At 47.5% G+C, this 21,259-nt stretch overlaps 1 protein-coding gene across 1 annotated transcript in view; it reads left to right on the top strand.

Moving 5' to 3' along the window:
• Pou2f3 (POU class 2 homeobox 3) overlaps positions 1-18,334 on the top strand; it is an 89,821-nt gene extending 71,487 nt beyond the window's left edge. Inside the window, exons 7-13 of the mRNA XM_052728702.1 lie at positions 1,620-1,802; positions 2,351-2,492; positions 4,222-4,358; positions 6,345-6,506; positions 14,081-14,147; positions 15,368-15,503; positions 16,827-18,334. Coding sequence (XP_052584662.1) covers positions 1,620-1,802; positions 2,351-2,492; positions 4,222-4,358; positions 6,345-6,506; positions 14,081-14,147; positions 15,368-15,503; positions 16,827-16,866 — 867 coding nt within the window. The 3' untranslated portion in view covers positions 16,867-18,334. The remainder of the gene's footprint in view (positions 1-1,619; positions 1,803-2,350; positions 2,493-4,221; positions 4,359-6,344; positions 6,507-14,080; positions 14,148-15,367; positions 15,504-16,826) is intronic.
• Positions 18,335-21,259: the final 2,925 nt, after the last annotated feature.

Here is a 21,259-nt window from a genome sequence, read left to right as displayed (position 1 = left end):
CTGGGGAGCTGGTCTGGGCAGCCTCCCTCCGCTCCCATCCTCATCTCTCCTGCAAAACAGGACCCATCTGTGATGCTTCTAGCCACCCTGACTCCTTTATCCTCCTCCTCATAAGGATACCTGTCTCTGGGAAACCAGAACAAGAGAGAGGAGTGACCTTCCTCTAAGCAAAACAGCAAACCAGGAAGGAGAGAGAGGGGATTTCCTGCTCATTGTCCTAAAGGCAGTGAGCAGTTTCTGTGCTGGACACAGTGCCTGGCCCCCAAGATCAGATGGCACTCCATCTTCGGGGAATAATAGATATATCAAGGGGCTGGAGAGATGGCTCAGGGGTTAAGAGCACTTGCTGTTCTTGCAGAGGACCTGGTTTGGTTCCCAGCACCCACATGTTGGCTCACAACCACCTATAACAACCCTAGTTCAAAAGGATCAGACTCCCTCTTCTGGCCTCCAAGGGTACCAGGCACACATGTGGTGCATTTACACATAAGCAGACAAAACACCTGTATACATAAATAAATCTTTTTTAAAAACAGATATCTCAAGACTAGATATATTCCTGACCTCCTGTGAATGCATCATGGCTCAAATTAGGTGGTAGATTTTCCTATGAAAACAGACTAAAGAAGGGTTATGTTCCGACAAGGTGTGTTGAGAAAGCAGTAGTTAAAACAAATAAATAAAAAGCCTCTACTTCAGGCTGCAGAGACAGCTCAGCAGTTTACTTATTCCCAACATTCACATGGTTGCTCACAGTAATTTGTAATTCTAGTTCCAGGGGATCAAACACCCTTCTAGCTTCCACAGGCCATGGGTATACATGATATGTATACACACACACACACACACACACACACACACACACACACACACACACACACACAAAACTACCCAAATACATAAAATAAAAACAAATAAATCTTTCAAAGCCACATTTGATTAAAATTGTAACACTCTCCAGGAAGGGTGGTGTAAATCTGTAAACCTAGTACCACAGAGGCTGAAGCAGGAGGATTGTGAGGACTAGCCAGACTGGGTGACATGGCAAGATCTTTTCCTAAAAAAAAAAAAAAAAAAAAAAAAAAAAAATGGATACATAAAATAAACTCACAACATTCTCATTAAAGAAAACAGTGGTGTAGGAAGGAAAGTGACATTCATAACTAATATCTTGAATTTCCAGATGTCCCCGTTATCTTCAGTCTGTGACTGTTGTGTGTGCCTCCTTCACCTTGCTCTGTGGAAAAGAACAGGCAAATAACCTTTTCCTTGTCCCGTGCTGAGATTTATCCCACGCCGACATCTCAGATCTCGTGGTAAACAGCCCTGCCAGCTCCTTTTATGGTGGAAAGCTGACAAGAGGAAGTTACCTACTGAGTCTATGAGTCACAGACCAAAACCCAAAGAGGCCACCTCTTTGTCCTGCCTCTTTCTCCTTCTGCCCAGGGTGTCCAGGTTGGGTTCCAGATTCATGGAAATGCCAGTCTCTACTGCAACAGTAGGCCTCAGTAAACTCCAGGACCTGTCACCCTCTAGGTGAACCATCAGTAGCAAATGCAGAGACCTCTGCTGGGCCTGTTGAACCATTGTGGCTCACCCTAGCTTGTGTTCTTTATCAGGCAGTTGGGCGCCCTGGGTTGTCGGGATCCTCTTTAGAGCCGCATCTGGAAGCGCCTCAACATCTGCCAGTGCCCAAGCATCTACCTGGGCCTGGAGGGACTGACGAGCCCAGTGACCTGGAGGAGCTGGAGAAGTTCGCCAAGACCTTCAAGCAGAGGCGCATTAAGCTGGGCTTCACACAGGTTGGCTTTGGGAGCAGCAGATGGAAGACCTGGGTTGTGTGATAGCGGCTGGGTCTTCCCAAGTGCAGCTTGCAGGAGCAACCTTTTTTTTTTTTTTTTTCAAGACAGGGTTTCTCTGGGTAGCTTTGGAGCCTGTCCTTACTCTATAGCCCAGGCTGGCCTCGAACTCACAGAGATCCGCCTGCCTCTGCCTCCCGAGTGCTGGGATTAAAGGCGTGCGCCACCACCGCCCGGCTTCAGGAGCATCCTGACACCAGATTGGAGCAAGTGCACTACATCCTGTTCCCCGCCAGTAGAGCACAGTTTGTTAGTGGGAAGGAAAGTGAGGCGTTGCTGGTGGAGAGAGAGGGGAATGAAGGGCAGGCAAGGGCATGGCCCACTCAGAATGTAAGGAGAGAAATAAGCCAGTTTTGTATCCTAGAAGAAAAAGTCTCGGGAAGGTGCAAGGCTCGGGGCTCTGCCGGTGTGACGGCTTTAGGGCAGCAGAGGACACAGGCAAAAAAGAGACATCTGCCCCTCACCTTCCTCCCTCTCAACACCCCTTGCAGGGAGACGTGGGATTGGCGATGGGAAAGCTGTATGGCAATGACTTCAGCCAGACTACCATCTCACGGTTCGAGGCCCTCAATCTGAGCTTCAAGAACATGTGTAAACTCAAGCCACTGCTGGAGAAGTGGCTGAACGATGCAGGTGGGTGGCAGAGAAACGAGAAATGATCATGGAAGAGGCCCCAGGAGATTCCACAGGGGTGATTCTAGGCGTGTGTGTGTGTGTGTGTGTGTGTGTGTGTGTGTGTGTGTGTGTGAGAGAGAGAGAGAAGAGAGAGAGAGAGGAGAGAGAGAGAGAGAGAGAGAGAGAGAGAGAGAGAGAGAGAGATGGAGCTTAACCAAGTCAAGGCATAGGATCCCTTTATTGCCCCTGTGAGCCTCGCATGAACCAAGAGGTATAAGATCCAGGAGAAAGGGGAGCCAAGATGAAAATGTCATTTTTATTACTGAGGGAGCGCTTTGGCAGATGTGGCTCGTCTGTGGCAGGACAACTTGATTCTCCCCTCCTCTCCCCTCCCCTCCCCTCCAGTCCTCTCCCCTCCCTTCTTCTCTCCCCTCCTCTCCTCTCCTCTTCTCCTCTACTCTCTTCTTTCTATTGCCTACCCCAGAGCTACCTACCCTATATTTCAAGACAGCTGCCTAGAGACTAAGTTTGATCCACTTACTCAAATTGTTATATGGGATCAGCCTAGGTCAGAAGACAGGGAACAGGGCCCTGTAGGGTCCCACTGAGGTGAGAAGACCCAGGCCCAGCTCCAGCTCTTTATTTGGCTATTCTGGAGCAGGGGTCAGAGGACAGGCAATTGCTATGATCGGGACTGGCTGGAAAAGCCTGTGAGCAGGAAGGGTAATGAGGAAGTAGATTCTGTCAGGATCCAGGCCTGCCAGGAGGTCAAGGGGATAAGAAAGGGGGAGGGGCATTTGGAATGACGAACAGGGGAGCTTGGTGTTAGAGTGCAAGGCAGGGCTCCTGACATTTGGACCAAGTAAAATTGTTTGTCCTTAGGGGCTGGCCTAGGCATTGGATTTGAGCGGCCTGAATCTCTACCAACTCATTGACAATAGCATCTGCCTCACCTTTCCAGTTGAGACACCTCCCAGAATGTCTCCAGACATTGTCAAATGTGTGGTACAGGGTGGCCCCAGGTTGTGGCATCTTGGCCCATGTGGAGTGGAAAGGAACAAGCCCCTCTTCAGGGCTAGGCTCTGCTAAATAGGAGTGTAGGTTATTGATTACTACTCCAGTAGTAAAGGCAAGAGGGGCAGCTTGGGCAGCCGGGGTGGCTCTCTTTAAGGAAGTCCCCTCCCTCAGAAGAATCCTCCTCCTCAATACAGTGCCCCTGAGACAACTTTTACTGAAACATCCCAAAATGATGGAAGCTACTAGTATCTTTGGGAAAGGGATTTATGGGTCATCATTGGTATGACTTCTCCCCACCCTGCAGCCTTGGCTCCCACCTTTCACTCGAGGACAGATGTCTTCAGAACTAGCATAGGTTCCTGCGTGCCAAGAGTAAACCCATTTCACTCGGCGTTCACAGATGGGCACACATCTTTTAAAACAGGTCAGACAGCGTGACACATAGTCCTACCTCGTCCCCTACACCCACACAGGCCACTGATGTCTGGGCATCCCTGAACCATGACTGCAAACATCTGGAGACTCTGGTGGGAGCCCTGGCGGACATTTGCCCAGAGCATCCTGGAGAAGCAGGACTTGATCTGTTCTGGGTTCTCTGCTGGGGTCAGGGCTAATTTTGAATATACTACTGCGGGGTCCGTGGGAAGAGCTGATAAACCTCAGGTTTACTCTGGCAGACTGGACCAGTCACACATCTTCATCTCTGAGCTTCATTTGCTCCTCTCTCCAGAGTCCTCCCCGTCAGACCCTTCAGCAAACACACCCAGCTCCTACCCCACTCTCAGCGAAGTGTTTGGCCGGAAGAGGAAGAAACGGACCAGCATCGAGACCAACATCCGCCTGACGCTGGAGAAGCGATTTCAGGATGTGAGCAGCCTCCTCGGGTGGGAGGGGGTGGGCCAGCTTGTGCAGGTGGGTAAGTGGGTCCCACATGTGGAGGAAGCTGGGGTCAGTCCTCTCTCGTAGTAGCTAAGCACTACTCCCCCGCCCACACCTGTCTGGGAGCAAGCCGAGTTACCCTTCTACTCCAGGAGTCCAGAAATGCCGACTTTCTTCCAGAGTTCCAGAAAAGCTTTTACCTCTTTCTGACATATATTTGAGGCTCCTTGTCCCTGTCACTGGAAGATTCAAGAATGAACACAGCTTTCCAGTAGGGCCTGTGTTTCTGTATACATTTGAGGTAACAGGAGAAAGCCAGGGCATTATATGAAAGTCTCCATGCTTTTTTGAAGCAAACATTGCTTTTCATCTTAAAAGTATAATAAAGGGCTGGCAAGATGGCTTAGTGAGGGAAAAGGAGCTTGTAGCCAAGCCTGACGACCTGAGTTCAGTCCCTAGAACCCACATGGTAGAAGGAGAATACCGGTTCCTGCGAGTTGCCCTCTGGGCTCCACCCACCTTTGCCATAGTGTATGCCCCACTCACTCCCAAATAAATAAGCATCAAAAACTCTGTTTTTAAGTGTTTTAACTTAAGAAATGATGCAGTGAATGTTCACTGTCAACAATTTGGAAAACACAGGAAGAGGAGTAGACAGGAAAGGTAGCCCGTTGCCTTTTGTTTTTGTTTTGCCTCTTGTCTGTCTGTCTGTCTTGTCTTGTCTTTGCTTTTTAAAGATATGATCTCACACTGGAGCTTACCCAGGCTGACCTGTATATAATACTATGTACCCAGGCTGGCCTCAAACTCATGGCCCCCAAGTGTTAGGACTGTAGGTATGTGCCACCACCTAGCTTCTAGTACATTCTGAAAGCAGTTGCTAGTGTTATTACCCATGTACATTTAGATACTTGTGAATATACCGCAAAAGGCTCCTTTCCCCCCACCAGTTAAAATGTTTTATTTCTTACAGTTATTTTTAAAACTTGCATTCATATATTTTTTTAAATCAAGTTTTCAAATCTTTCCATGTTCTGAATTAGATAGTCCAGCCATAGATTCTAAAGAAACATTCTCAAGGATAGCAAAAGCATATTCTTGGGGCAGTGTGTACAAGCTGTGAGCCTCATGGGAGCTGGGGTGGGGAGGGTGAGAAGAGGCAAATACGGGTGACTACTGAGAGCCTCTGTAGGGATCCCTCGGGTAGCAGCCCCAAGAGCCTCCCTGGATACTGAAAACTACTCAGTCCTGCCTTGTAGGTCCTGGTTGCTAGGACTGCTGCCCTGCAGCAGATCCCCCACTGAGTCTGGCTCAGGGACTCCACGGCTGCAGGATGACTGGAGTGGAGTTGCCCATCTTTTTAGGTTTCTCAGAACAGTGTAGTTAAAGAGGGTGCAAGAGTGAGGAAAAAGGGGGCTCAAGCCACAGACCGGGCGCAGGTCAGTCGGACAGAGTGATGATATCATACTGTCTGCAGCTCTCCCACGCACTTGGTCGGCCTGAGAGTTCCAGCCTCCTCATTTTCTAAGAAGAGATGAAGGGAGGGGTTGTGAGGAAGGACTCAGAGGGGAATCTTTTTCCGGAGGAGTCCACCTGCCCTCCGTAATTCATTCCTTGCAGTGGAACTACTCCCAAGGGAAGGAGTACAGGAAGGGACCAGCCTTTTGTACCCTCTTACCTGGTCCAGCCCTGTGCTTGATGGTGTACACGTGCTTTCTTTCGTAACCCTTACCATAGTCCTATGTGCTCGGCAGGCAGTCTCACTCCGTATATGGAAAGACTGGGGCTCAGAGGTAAAGGGAATTCCTCAGGACACTCAGTACATATGTCATAGAGTGTATTCCACCCTTGACCTGGCTCGAAGGCATCTGACTCATACATTGAATTCTTTGTGTTTGGGATATCTGACCTTCACCTCTGATTTCTGAACCTGTTTCTGTCTCCTGACCACACTCTATCCCTTTGTCCCTGTAGAACCCTAAACCCAGCTCAGAAGAGATTTCCATGATTGCAGAGCAGTTATCCATGGAGAAGGAGGTGGTAAGGGTCTGGTTCTGCAATCGAAGGCAAAAGGAGAAGCGAATCAACTGCCCTGTGGCCACGCCCATCAAGCCCCCCATCTACAACTCCCGGCTGGTAAGTGTTTTGGAGCCAGGCTGACTGCCAAACACTTAGGGGACATGTAGGTGGAGGCCAAGAGTCTTCCATACTACAGCGTGGTAGGTAGTGGGTAGGGGAGATTCAGTACATGAATAAACAAATGGATACAACACATAAAATATGCATAATATAAAGATTAAAGATGGGTGGAAGAGGGGGTTGTTGGAATGGCTCAGCCAGTAAAGATGCTTGCGGACCAACCTGATGATCCATTTTCCATCCCTTGGGACCTCCATGGTGGAAGGAGACAACCAATTCCCCAAAATTGACCTCCGACCTCTCACACATGTTATGTGCCACTCACATACCCACGCAAGTATATGTCATAGAGTGTATTCCACCCTTGACCTGGCTCGAAGGCATCTGACTCATACATTGAATTCTTTGTGTTTGGGATATCTGACCTTCACCTCTGATTTCTGAACCTGTTTCTGTCTCCTGTTACAAAAAAACATGCACAAAGTGATTGGGGTATTTTTTTTGGCTTTTTTTTTTTTAGTTCCTGTCCTGGATCTCACTCTGTAGACCAGGCTGGCCTCGAACTCACAGAGATCCGCCTGCCTCTGCCTCCTGAGTGCTAGGATTAAAAGTGTGTGCCACAGCCACCCGGCTATTCTTTGACTTTTTAACAGGATGGTTAGAGAAGCCCTGTCTGGATAGGCAATATTTGAATGAAGATCTGAACTTTGTAAGGGGATGAAATATGTGTATATCTAGGGGAAAGAGTACTCAAGATGAAGGGAGCTAGTTGACATGGGCTGCTGAGTAGAGAATTACGTGGGAAGCAGGAGACCAGCCAGAAGACAGCCATCAGGCAGAGTAGAGGACATTTGGAGGGTGGTAGCCATGGTGATGAGAGTAAATGGCTGGATTCTGTATGTTCTTCAGCTGGGAAGCCAAGAAGACGAGCTAATGGCTCCAATTCAAAGAGCAGAGCAGCAGGCTGGAAATCACCACCATGTTTCCCCCAGGCTGCTTTGTTGGCTTTGTTTTTTTTTTTTTTTGGTTTTTCGAGACAGGGTTTCTCTGTGTAGCTTTGCGCCTTTCCTGGAACTCGCTTTGGAGACCAGGCTGGCCTCGAACTCACAGAGATCCACCTGGCTCTGCCTCCCGAGTGCTGGGATTAAAGGCGTGCGCCACCACCGCCCGGCTGTTTTGTTTGTTTTATGGGACAGGGTCCTGTTGTTAAGAGTTTTTCTGTTTGGCCCACAGTCAGGACAAATCTCTCTCACCCGCCAGTGGCTTGTGGCTTACCGGTACTTTACATCTTTCTTGTCCTGATGGCGGCTGGCAGTGTCTCCCCCACCCAGCTTCCTGTTCTCTCAATTCTCCTCTCTGTTAGTCCTGCCTATACTTCCTGCCTGGCCACTGCCAATCAGTGATTTATTTATTGACCAATCAGCAACACATTTGACATACAGACCATCCCACAGCACTTCCCCTTTTCTTTTCTTAAAAAGGAAGGTTTTAACCTTTACACATCTCCAAAGTTAGTTTGGTATATTTGGGAATTTGGGCGTAGCTTCTCTTACTATTTTCTGTTGGAGGGGGGCGCTATATCTTTTGGGGAAACAAAGAAAATTTTAGGATCATGGAGTAGTCCGTGAGGCTGTATCATCTGAGCCAGTTGCCTTGAAACGGTTCTGGATGTTGGATCATCTGGGCCATGGTGTCATCGGAGACCTTTCAGGTGGTCTTGGCTGGTCAAACCTGATGTATCTTAATCTGGAACAAATCCATAGCCTCTGGCTTTCTGTGGAAACAAAAGCAGAGTCTCCTTTTCAAAGTAACATATCCTTACATCCAAATTTTGAAGTCAAGGTACTTTTAAAATATACATTTTGGCATAACTCAACAGCTTTTACAATCAAATGTTTTTCTGCAGTTAAAAATCCCAAAGACAACACAATTCAGATTCTCTGTGTAATATTCATCTTCGCGTGGCTTATTTTTTATATTAATTTTACTGTCTCTTTAAAGACTTTATTTTTTAAAACTATGTATTTGTTTCTATACTGTATATATCACCTTTTTTTGTTTCTTTTAAGCCTACGTATATTTTACACACATTTTAAACTATTACATCTGAATCTGTCTTATTGTGAATCTGTTGCTTTAAGCTGCAGCAGCTGTGGCTGCTGGCTCCGCCCACCTCAGCTTTCCAACATGGCGGCGGTATGCTTACTGCCAGCTCTGGGAGCCATCATGGGTCTATGCTTTTATCCAAGCAGCATGTAGCCCAGAAACCTCTTTTTTTTGTTTTGTACTAGTAAAGGCTAAATCCACAATGCAGCTTAATGTGCCACTTGCAGAGGCCTCATTCCCGCCATATGGTGGCAGGTCGAGCGCACACGCTAGGAACCCGCCAGGAACCCGCCAGTAGCTCAAACCGGCAGCTGCTGCTCATTTGAGAGAGACAATTAGGAACTGTTTTTAAGCTCCGTTTTGGAATCTTTTTTCTCAGTTTTTAGGTGGAAACTCTTGCCCCACGTTGGGCGCCATTTGTTGCTAGAGTTTTCCTGTTTGGCCCACAGTCAGGACAAATCTCTCTCACCCGCCAAGTCCCAAGCCGCTCAAACCCGATCAAGTAAACACAGAGACTTATATTGGTTTCAAACTGTATGGCCGTGGCAGGCTTCTTGCTAACTGTTCTTACAGCTTAAATTAATCCATTTCTATTAATCTATACCTTGCCACGTGGCTTGTGGCTTACCGGTACTTTACATCTTTCTTGTCCTGATGGCGGCTGGCAGTGTCTCCCCCACCCAGCTTCCTGTTCTCTCAATTCTCCTCTCTGTTAGTCCTGCCTATACTTCCTGCCTGGCCACTGCCAATCAGTGATTTATTTATTGACCAATCAGCAACACATTTGACATACAGACCATCCCACAGCAGGGTCCCATGGAACCCAGGCCAACCTTGAGCTCACTATGTAGCCAAGGATGACCTCTGTCTCCTAGGTGCTGGGATTACAGGTGTGCACCACTACACCTGGTTTTTCTGGTGCTAGATATGGAACCCAGGGCTTCCTGCATGCTAGGGAAACATGCTACCAACTGAGCTGCCTGAGTACTGCATGCATGTTGTTGACACTGCCATTTAAAAAAAACGTTGAGCTGGACATAGTGGCACATGCTTTTTTTAATCTCAGCACTTGGGAGATGAAGGCAGGCAGATCTCTGAGTCTGAGACCAGCCTGGTGAACATAGTGAGTTCCAGGATAGCCAGGACTACCTAGAAAGACCCTGTCTCCAAATAATAATAATAATAATAATAATAATAATAATAATAATAATGAATAATTTTGAAGACTGCATGAAGAGAATCTGGGACCAGTCATATTAAGTTGGGCGTGCTTCCTAGGCAACCAAGAGGCAGCACCTAGTTGGGGTTAAGTCTTAGACTCTGGTGTTCCAGGGAAAAGCCAAGGCTGAGAATAACTTGAGGTTCTAGGGAGACATAGAGGATTGGGAATTAGAAAGTGTCTGCTCCATCTAGGGAGAGATGGGACCTGGTTAACAGTATAGAGTTCTCTGTCTGGGTAAAACCTAGCAGCTACATAAAAACTACCACATTGTTGATTTCCCCCCATATATCCAAAGACCAGCTCTATGTTAGTCTTTGTGCCAAGTGCTGGATATAGATGCTGTTTATTCCCAGTCCAAGGGGACCGGATTATCTAACAGAGGATACACACAAGTAAACAAGAGGTAAACAACAGGATCATTTCTCTAAGCGACCTTAGGAGCAGCAGCTGGCACACCTTGGGGAGAGTTGGCTAGGAAGGCTTCCCCACGGAGGTCATTAGTGCCAGAGCTGAGTTTCTAAGAGGCAGGTAGGTGTGCGGTGGAGCTGTCTCCAGGGGGAGTGTGAGAACAGTGAGGTGGGGAGGAATGGACAGCACATCTGTGGAACTTCAGATGCTTCCATGTAGAGGCATGTTGAAAAGTGAGACTGAACAGGTCAAGGGGCAGGTAATGGAGAGTGTCAAGAGATAAACAAGGGTTAGGGTGTAGTTAGTAGCGTGCTTGCCTACTATGCATGAAGCCCTGGGTTCCATCTACAGCACCACCATGTAATCTCAGCACTCAGGAGGTAGATCCGAAGTTCATGGTCATGCTCAGTTACTTAGCAAATACAGGACCAGCTTGAGCTACCTGAGGCCCTATCTCAAAAACAAACAAAAATATAAACAAAAGGCCTAGGTTAATAAATTGAAAGCTGGCTTGGGGCAGGGAGAGGGGTGGAAGGAGAATCCTTGGGATGACTCCAAGTGTTCAGGCTGGGCTGGTTGGGTAGATGGTAACAGTATGAGTGGACCAAACAGACAGGACCAACTGGTTTTGGAGTGGGAAAAGGTAGTACTCCAGTTCTTTGCATCATCATGATGTGGGCCTGCAGGACACTTAAGTGGGACTGCCCCTGGAGATTTGGAACGATGGATATAGAGGTCAAGAGAGAAGCTGGGATGGAGACATGGATTGGGGGTATCCCAAGCATACAGGTGGTAGTTGAAGTCCTGGGTGAGAAGAAGCTCTATTATGGAATTTGTATGAAGTGAAGAGGGAGAAAAGTCCATTTCCAAACCCTGGTGACATCAGCCATTTGAAAGCAAGAGGATCAAGGGAAGAAACAGAGAAGGAAGAGACTGAGGATGTAGGAAATAAAACCAAGTGCATATGAGAGGTCTAGTCTGACAAGTCCCACAGGAGCATTACTGGAATGCAGATAAAAGACACTCAAGTCACTGGGTGACTTTAATCCCAGCACTCGGGAGGCAGAGGCAGGTGGATCTCAGTGTGAGGCCAGCCTGGTCTACAGAGTGAGTTCCAGGACAGCCAAGGCTACGCAGAGAAACCCTGTCTTGAAAAACCAACCAACAAATAAATAAATAAATAAATAAATAAATAAATAAACTCAAGTCAGCATGGCTGCCACGAGTGGGGAGCCCACGATACACCTGAAGAACAATATGAAGTAGCAAGAGTAATTGAGTAGGCAGAAAGAACAGCCCGGGAGAAGGCATGCTGCTAAAGAACCACGGGCTAGGGCTGGAGAGATGGTTCAGCAGGTAGTAGACTAGCTGTCTCCCAGAGGAATCTGGGTTCGATTCCCAGTACTCACATGGCAGCTCACTCACAACTGTTCAGGGGATCCTATGCTGTCTTTTGGTCTTTGCAGGTACCAGGCGTACACATGGTGCACAGACATACAGGCAGGCAAAACACACATACAGATAAAATTAAATAATTCTAAAAAAAAAAAAGCATTTCTAGGTAGTAATGGCCATATCATACCTGGAATACAGAGTTCCAGACCAGATGTCATGAAGGAAGAGGATAGAGAATGTCTTCTGATCCTGTCTTTTCCTTGGGTCTTAATTGGAGTGAAAACTGGTGTCTTTTGTTTCTGATACAAAACAATCTCAAGGTAGCTAAGTTAGACAAATAAATTAATAGGAGCTGGAGAGATGACGCAGTGGTTAAGAGTTCATACTACTCTTGCAGAGGACCTGAGTTCAGTTTCCAACACCCACTTGTGCTCATATCTACCAGCTCCAGGGTATCTGATGCCCTCTTCTGGTCTCCATGAGCACTGCAGTCACATGCACACCCACACACCCACACACACCTACCCACCCACCCACCCACCCACACCCACACACACCAGCACAAATACACATAATTAAAAATAAAATCTTTCAAAAATAAACAATAAAATTTTAAAGGGGGTTGGGAGATGTATGTCACTGGATGCTATACATAGCCCTGGCTTAGCGTACATAAGAACATGGCCTTAGTTCCCAGTGAAACACACACACACACACACACACACACACACACACACACACACACACACAGGAAGCATGATTGCACAGATCATCTTGGCCCCATTTTGCTACCATATGTAAAAAAAAATGTTTAAAGTAAGGAACCCTTTATGTGTATGTTTGTGTATGCCAAACCCGTCTTTAGCTGGAAATGGAAGGAGCTAATCACAGTGACTGCACACACTATTATTTATTTGAAAACAACAGATTTCTTGGGTGTGGCATCTGGGAGGGGAGGAGAGGAGATGATTGATAATATCTCTCACCACTCGGCCACACCTCCCAAACTGTCCCACACCTGCCTCTACCCCTCGAGGCCCTGCTCATTGTAAAACGAAGGGTGAGTAGAAGCCTTGAGAAGGATTTCTGATTAATTAGGAAATGAGAACATGCCACTTCCTGTTGGAGGGACCGTTCCAGAGCCGGGGAGGATCATAGCAGATGGCGGGTCCCCAAGTGGACCGTCTACATCAGGAGCCTATGGAAATGCTGGCCAGGACTTCCTTGTCGACAGGGGAAAACTCAAAGGAGTAAGAGTGTGCAGATCTCAGGTCAAAGGTGAAGCTGCGAAAGCACCCCGAGAGAAACTGGTCCATAGCCCTTTCCCGGGGAGCAAGGGAACTAAGATCTAACAAGCTGGTGCTCTTTGCCAGCCACAGGGTTGGAAGCTTTATAGACATTATCTCATTAAATCTTAATTAAAAGAAATATCAGGGAGGTGCTGCTGCTGTTCGCAGATGAGAAAAGCAAGTCTCCCTGGGGTTGATAGCTTACTCATAGTCATGCAGATGGTGGGTGACGGGGCCAGGACTCACACCCAGATCTGTCCACTCCTGATGTTTTCTTGTTCTAGGCTGTTCTTGGATGATCATAGTGAGGGGTAGGTTCCTGAACTGAGAGGTTAAACGTGTGTGTGTGTGTGTGTGTGTGTGTGTGTGTGTGTGTGTGTGTGTGTGTGTAGGCCAGAGGTCAACATGCGGCATCTTCCTCAATTGCTTTTCAGTCTTATTTTTTGAGAGAGTGTCTTTCACTGACCCTGGAGCTCCCTGGTTTGGCTACACTGGTTGACCAGCAAGCCCCAGGGATCCTCTTGTTTTTCCTTCCCAGCATGGGATTGCAGGCTGTGACTGTTGGGCCTAGCTTTCACATGCTTGAGAGGCAAGCACTTTAGTGACTGAGCCAAGCTGTCTCCCTAGCTCCTGAATGGCTCCTTCTGGTATTTTAAGTCTCTACCTGCCCGCCCCCACCCCCCCTCCTGCCTTTTCTTGACAGAATCTTGCTATGCATCCCTAGCTGACTCAGAACTCACAGCAGTTCCCTTGCCTCAGTCTCCCAAGTCCTGAGATTGTGGACATGTAAAGTAGAAATGGAGCAGGCAGTCGGCAATATCTGCCTGAGCAAGGGCCCTCAAGGCTCGCTCCTCACTCCTCCAGGGTGCTGGGACAAACCTTCAGCCTGGCAGTACCAGAGGAACTTTGCCAGGGGCCCCAGCAGGACAGGGAGTGGTCGGTGTCAGCACCAGGGAGCTTCCGCAGCAGGCTGGAAGTGGGTCAGGACTGCTATATGTAGTCCACAAGTCTTTTGTTAAGCACAAGGTGAAAATTATGGAGTCGGAGGTCATCAAGGAAGGCAAACTGCTCTCTGCAGCCTTTGGCCCAGTTTCCTGACAGAAGGAGGAAGGCTGCAGCATGGACATTCACAAGCTCCTCTTGCCTTTCAGGTCTCTCCCTCAGGGTCTCTTGGTGCCCTCTCCATCCCTCCTGTCCACAGCACCGTGCCTGGAACAGGTGAGCTCCCAAAGGGGTTTCCAGACACCACAAAGATTAATCTAAATAGCACAGTAAAACTGAAAGGACCCGGGTGTGATGGCGCACACCTTTAACCCCAGCACTTGGAAGACAGAGGCAGGTGTTCGAGGCCAGCCTGGTCTACAAAGCAAGTTTCAGGACAGCCAGAGCTGTCTACCTCTTCATAGAGAAACCCTGTCTCAAACAAAATAAAACAAAACCTTAAAAGGCACTTAACCTATGTCAGCATTCCCTCAGTGTGTCTCAAAGGACATTAAAAATCAGGGCTGGGAAGAATAGAGTTTTGTAATCACATAAGTTTGGAAAATGTTGGTAAGCAAAGTTTAAACAAACAAGTGTTTGTTTGTTGTTTTTTATTTTAATTGCATCATGGCTCAGCACTCAAGGGTGTAGTACATTCCACAATGAATTGTATGGAAAACTGGAGGAAGACAGCTTTCCAAACACATTTCCAGGGTTCTATTTTTCCCAAAGCACCTGCAGCATTTCAAAGAACTAGGTAAGGATATGTCCAGCTGGCCTCTAGAGGCCCTCATAGCTGCCTCAAATGCCAAGATAAATCTCAGCATATTTTACTTTTTTTTTTAATCTTAGTTTGAGTAGTAACATATATGGCACTCTATCCATGAAACACAAGTTGGGATCCCAAACATGAGAATTATCTATTTAGTCCAAACCCACCATTTTACAGAGGATGAGAATGAGTTTCAGGGTGGGTCAGGGCAGGCCCAGGGCCAGAAGAGGTTTGGGTCCCCTTCAGAGCGACCACTTGCACTTCCTTTGTGGAATCAGAGAAAAACCAGAGGCTGGCAGTCTCTCTGCTCTCCAGTTGGCTTTCTCCTCTTCCTGAGCTTCACAGGCTTCTTCCTCCTGCCCAGGGTGTGTCCCACAGTAGGATGATTTTGGCATCTGTCCTCCATGCATTTGGCAAGTCTCGGACTGACAGAACCAGCCCCACTGCTCTGAGGGCCTGGCCAGCAGAAAGCACTTGAAATAAGAACCCCACCAAGGATGGGCTGGCGGGTGGGCTTTGATGTTTTTAACATGGAAGAAGGAGGGCAGGTGGGTGGGGATAGGGACAGGGTAAGTGCCCTTTGGGGATTACACCAGGAAATTATGAGTTGGAAGGGCTGTGTCACAAAGGTCCCCAGACCCAGCCGCATTATTTTGGCCTTGTTTTTGTCTCTCTTTGTCCATAGTAACGTCATCCTGCTCCCCTGGGAACAACAGCAGGCCTTCGTCTCCAGGCTCGGGACTCCATGCCAGCAGCCCCACGACATCTCAAAATAACTCCAAAGCAGCAATGAACTCCTCCTCTGGCTTTAACTCCTCGGGGTAAGTGGACGGCAGTGAGGAAGCATCTGGCAGACTCAGGGGCACGTGAGGAGCTGGGTCAGTGCCACAGTGGAGAACTGGAAATGGGAAATGGGGGTAGCAGTGGAGATGGGATGGAGGGGAGGGAGGGCAGAGTGAAGAGCTAGACCAGTCTGCATCCCCAGGGAGCGAGGATTAAAAAGAAGCTGTAGCCAGTGAGCAGTCCTGGCAAGGGCTGATGTCAACAAAGCCAAAATTTCCATCCTCACTTTGATGCTGGAAATTTCCAGATGCTCACGTGAGAAAGGACCAGGTCCTGAGCTAGGTTCAGGAGCACTCCACACCAGGAACTCAAGTCACAGGATATTCTGACCTGAGTCTGGAGCTCAGGCATAGACCAATTCTGGCCTTCAGGTGTGGCTGGCCAGGGAGACAGAAAAGTGCTGCTGAGTTCTGTCTCCCAGTTGTACTTGGGAGGCAGCAGGGCAGGCCCCCGAGGGCCTTACTTAGCTCACAAGCTGAATAAACTACTGGAAAATGTATTCTTAGGATGGATGCCTCAAGAATCTTCCCTGGTGCAGAAGAAGATGGATTTGGAGCAGGGTGTGGGGCTGGGGAGACAGTTCTATTGGTAAAGTGCTTGCCTGAAAGCATGAGACCTGAGCCTGACCTCCAGAACGACATTTTAAAAAGCCAGGTGTGGCATTGGGTGCTTTTTGTGAAAGTGAGGAGCACGCTAGGTGCAAGTGAGGAGAGAATCCTTTGAGCACCAGGCCAATGGGAGAACCTGTCCTAAGAAGGTGGGCAGCATGCCTGGGGATGACACCCAAGGATGGCCTCTGACCTCCCCAGGTGTGCACACAGGTGCACAGATATACATGGTTTTAAAAAAGAAATGTGGGCACAGTGGTACACACCTGTAATTTCAGCATGCAGAAGGCTGAGGCAGGAGGATTGTGAATTTGGAGGCAGCCTGTCTTAAACATAGTGAGACCTTGTCTTAAACACACAAACAAACCACCTTGAGTGATAGGTTACACACTCGAGCTTTACAAGAAGAGATAAATCCACTTGTCCAAATCTAGGCAGTTCAGCAAGCAGCTTCTATCATCCAGATGTTTCATAGTCAGGATTTCTGGGGTTGAGGAGGTTAATGTTGGAGATATGATTCATATGCCATAAAATTTACAATGTTGTACAACCGTCGCTGTTATCTAATTCCAGAATGTGTTCATCCCCGCTTAAGGACCCCTCTTACCTGCCTTTTAGTTACCACCTCCCCATTCCTAGTCCTCCCCATCAGGTTTATGACTCTGGCTTGGCCTGTTTTCATCTTCCTTCCAGACCGTGGTACCGTTGGAATCATCCCACCTACCTCCACTGAGACCAAAAACTTCCTCCCTTCCACCTGGCCCCTTGTTCCCAGCAGGACAAAGGGAGTCATGCCTTCCACGAATGGACAGACTCCTTGGAGACAGGTGGGAGAGATGGTCACTGCTGAAGAGCAAACCCACGTTCTTGCCTACTCGGGGATCCAGAGACTCCGGAGCACCAAACTGTGACTGAAGACCACACCGACGCCTTAGGCTCTTGACAATCCTGCTGGGAATTTACCGTGCCCGCCCGCCTTGCCTATGGCCACCTCCTTGCTCTCGTGTTTTCGATGGCTTCACCGTGGCTTCATCTCTCAGAGAAAGGGCATTGTGCCATCGTTACTCTTCAGCTCGCGCGTGGGCTTCTGGGGACAGAAATTTGCTCGGTGTGCCAAACTGCAAGAATGGTAGACCATGGTTTTGACTCTGCCTTCAGCCGCAATCCTAAACAGATCCCAAATTCTGTGGAAACAATGAAATCTCATGTCTCCACCAAAGCCTTATTTTGTCTAAATAGCACAGTTTCCCACGGAAAGCTCTGATTTGCCTCATTTTCTTTTAACCCTCACTCCCTTTTCTACAACCAAATCTGTCCTTTCTTGTGCCCTGCAAAGTCCCTTCCTCTCCACAAATGGCCATGTTGCTGCGTCCGCAGGTGCTCTTCTGTTGCCCATGTCTACCTGAGTTCAAGAACACTTGCCTTTTCTCTGTTCCCTGTGTTCTCCCTTGTCCTGCCCCCTCCTTTCTCCTGGCCACAGAAAATTGTGGAAACTGAGAGACAGAGAGAGAGAGACAGACAGACAGACAGACAGAGACCTGATGCACTGGCCATACTCTTGTACATAGTCCTTTCCTGTTCTACACTATGACCTTTTCTCTTTAATGTGTAATTTTCCAGCCAAATGTCTAACTCAGGTGTGAATTTTGACGATGTCTCTGTAATATTTTTTTTTTTGGTTTTTCGAGACAGGGTTTCTCTGTGTAGCTTTGCGCCTTTCCTGGAACTCGCTTTGGAGACCAGGCTGGCCTCGAACTCCCAGAGATCCACCTGGCTCTGCCTCCCGAGTGCTGGGATTAAAGGCGTGCGCCACCACCGCCCGGCAATATTTTATGTTCTATTAGAAAAGGGGGGGCGGAATATCAAAGTGTGGAATACTTCACAGAGTTCCCACGTGAGCTGGGGCTTTGCTGACTTTGGGGGGAACATTATATGTGGAGTCTCCTTCTGTGGGCCTGTGTGTAAAGCTGTCACATGACACCATTGTAGAAATGGTAACTTTTTTTTTTTTAAAGACTGAATATCCAGGAAACCATTGAGACCCAAAGGAATCTCTCTGTTTCTAAATATATTTGTATAGCAATTACATAAACTATTCCACTGTTGATAAGAAGCAGATCAGAGGACTGTTTTGTGCCTTTTTTATGTGTGAGGTAGAATGTGAGTGCAGATAATGGAAATGGGATGGGACAAAAAATAGTTCCATTTAGAACGTGAAGTGGGTACTGGGGATGGCCTGCATTAATACAGGGTCCCAATCTGCTCGATGTTCTTACTCTGTGTAGTAGTTCTTACAGAGCTATTTTGGGAGTGGAGTGAGTGAGAGATTGTTCCCCAATTTCCAAGTGGGGAGTATGATGAATATTTAAGGTCATGCCTCTTGAAGACTTAAGAGGTAGAGGCCAAGGCTAATCTTTCTCACACAGCCTAAATATTGACTACTCCACTGTCATTATTTACATCGGAAAGCAAAAACTGTCTAACATAGAGGATAATTTCATGACAACATATATTGGCTTGAGAAGACATCTCCACCTAATGAGAACATTGAAGAATAGGGAAGCTATTATTGAGGTTTTTATTAGGTTAATTTGGGGTGATAGGATTTTTTTTTAATTATTTGTTTTTTGGTTTTGAGGTAGAGTCTCACTCTATAGCCCAGGCTGGCCTCAAGCTCATTATTTAGCCAGGTTGACCTTAAACTCATTGCAATCCTCCTGCCTCAACCTCCCAAGTGCTAGGATCACGGGCCTGGAAGGCACCACAGTCAGTCACCCGATTTAATAAAAATTTAAACAGTTGCAGTTCTTAAACTGAACACTGATCGGTGGGGAAGGAAGGCCTGTTGGTGTTACAGTTGGTGAGGAGAGACAAAGATGGCATTTGCACTACTTTTCTGTGGCTGTGATAAAAATGCCCGATAGAACAACCCGAGGCAGGAAAGAGTGCTTTTAGCTTCTGGCTTCAGAGGTGTCTGTCACAGCTGGAAGGGCGTGGGGAGAGGGTAATTCTCAGCATGTCGGAGAAGAAACGAGGAAAGGTTTGCAGGAAGCACCCATGGCTAGATAGCCTCAAAGACCTTCTCCTAAGTAGGCCTCGCTCTCCCCTAGTGCCATCCCACTATGAATCTATCAGAAGATTATTCCATCCCTTAGGCCACAGCCCTCATGACCTTATCTGGAAATAGCACTTTAGACAGGGGTATACCTTGCCAATGTTCCAGGCATCTCAAAACCCAGTCAATTTTCAAGTTAAAATTAGTCATCTCAGGATTTAACGTGTGTTGCAAATAGTAATAACATCCACATGGGAAACCTATACACAAATCCTCAAGGGGCTATTGTGTATAGGTGTTTGAATGGGACTCATATTATTCAGATTCCTGTTTTGTGATATGAAATCGGGGCAAGTCCTGTTGATGGTGGTCACTTTTGAAAGCAAAAAGATGTAGTTCAAAGGTGGGCTGAGAGCCCTAGTGTGTACCTGCAGGCTACCCCGGACACAGGGGGCTCAGGTGGGATTCAGGGATGCTTGAATCTAGGAGTTCTAGGCTAGTCTCTGCAGCATAGTGAGGTCCAGTTTCAAAAAGAAAGTGTATGTAGGAGGCTAGAAATGTGGCAGGGAGACGGAAGAAGTCCCCAGCAGCGATTAAGTCTTCAAAGAACACACTACCATACAAACATATCTCTGCCTATCACTGCATATCCACGGGTGTTGCTGACATCAGAGCCGACCCTTTCCTGTTCCAGCACTGCCCATCTTGACATCCTGCCCAGGTAAGTACTGAAAACAATCTCTGGCACCATCCAAAATTATGGTTTTCACCCACTGGTCCACATTTTGTTTTAATCTTTTTTTTTTTTTTTTTTTTTTTTGGTTTTTTGAGACAGGGTTTCTCTGTAGCTTTGGAGCTTGTCCTGGGCTAGCTCTGTAGACCAGGCTGGCCTCGAACTCACAGAGATCCACCTGACTCTGCCTCCCGAGTGCTGGGATTACAGGTGTGTGCCACCACTGCACGGCTCACATTTTGTTTTAAAAAAAAATTAGAGTGGTGGTGGCATGCTTGGGAGGCAGAGAGGCAGGTGGATCGCTGTGAGTTGAAGGTTAGCTTGGTCTATGTAGTGAGTTCCAGGCCAGCCAAGTTATAAAGGTTATAAAAGAGAGACCCTGTCTCAAAAACAAAAATAAATACAAGGGTAGCCTGTTTGGCCTCTAGTGGCTCCCACTGCCCATTGACTGGGACATTTGCTGAGCAGAATCCAATTTGCAGGTGGGCATGGACTCATCATTCACACCTGCAGGATTCTGTAGAATTCATAATTCCAAAAAAATTTAGTAGAAGTTCATTTTAGATGTTGCCATCTATGAGCATCTAAGAGACAAATGCCTAAGAGCAACACTAGCCGGTGTGGAAGGGTAGAGAAAGGAGGAAGAGATCGTGGCCGCTGCTCATATTTCATATTGTCTCTCTGTCTGTCTGTCTGTCTGTCTATATATTTACAGTAGGGTCTTGCCTTTAGCTGGTCTGATACTCCAATGTACCTCAGACTCTGTCAGATCTTGTTTATTTGTTTGTTGGACCCCTTGTGGCACAGGTTAGCCTGAAACTCACTATGTAGGTCAGGATGATCCAAGCTACTGACCTTTCTGTCTCTGCCTCTCTAGTACTGGAATTACAGGCCTGCACCACTATGCCCAGCTTCTAAGGCAAATTAAGAACTTCAGGGGATGATTTGAGTCAGGGAACCTGCCTCTACCCCCAGGTGTCTGGGCACAGGACCCTCTGGCATATCTCTGGGACTCTGCTGTCCCCCCAGATTGTTTTATTCTCTGTTGTCTCTAGTGGCCAGCATTGTTACCTGCACATACTAAGGCATTTAAGAGGTTTAAACCCAGGTGTGGCAGTGCTCGCCTGTAATCACAACACTCAGGAGGCTGAGGCAGGAGGAATCAGGAGTTTCAAGCCAGCCTTGGATACAAAAGTAAGCTCAAGGCAAGCCTGGGCTAGAATGAGACCTTGACTCAAACATGGCTGCATGCAAGAAAAAGAAATTTTAAAATGAAACTCCTTTTTTCTCTCTGAACTAGGGAATTGTAAACTTCTGCTCACAACCCCTTTTCAGAAG

Source organism: Peromyscus californicus, unplaced genomic scaffold, assembly GCF_007827085.1.
Source record: "Peromyscus californicus insignis strain IS unplaced genomic scaffold, ASM782708v3 Scaffold_11__1_contigs__length_118956290, whole genome shotgun sequence".
NCBI lineage: Eukaryota > Metazoa > Chordata > Mammalia > Rodentia > Cricetidae > Peromyscus > Peromyscus californicus.
This window is presented reverse-complemented; position numbering and strand designations above follow the sequence as displayed.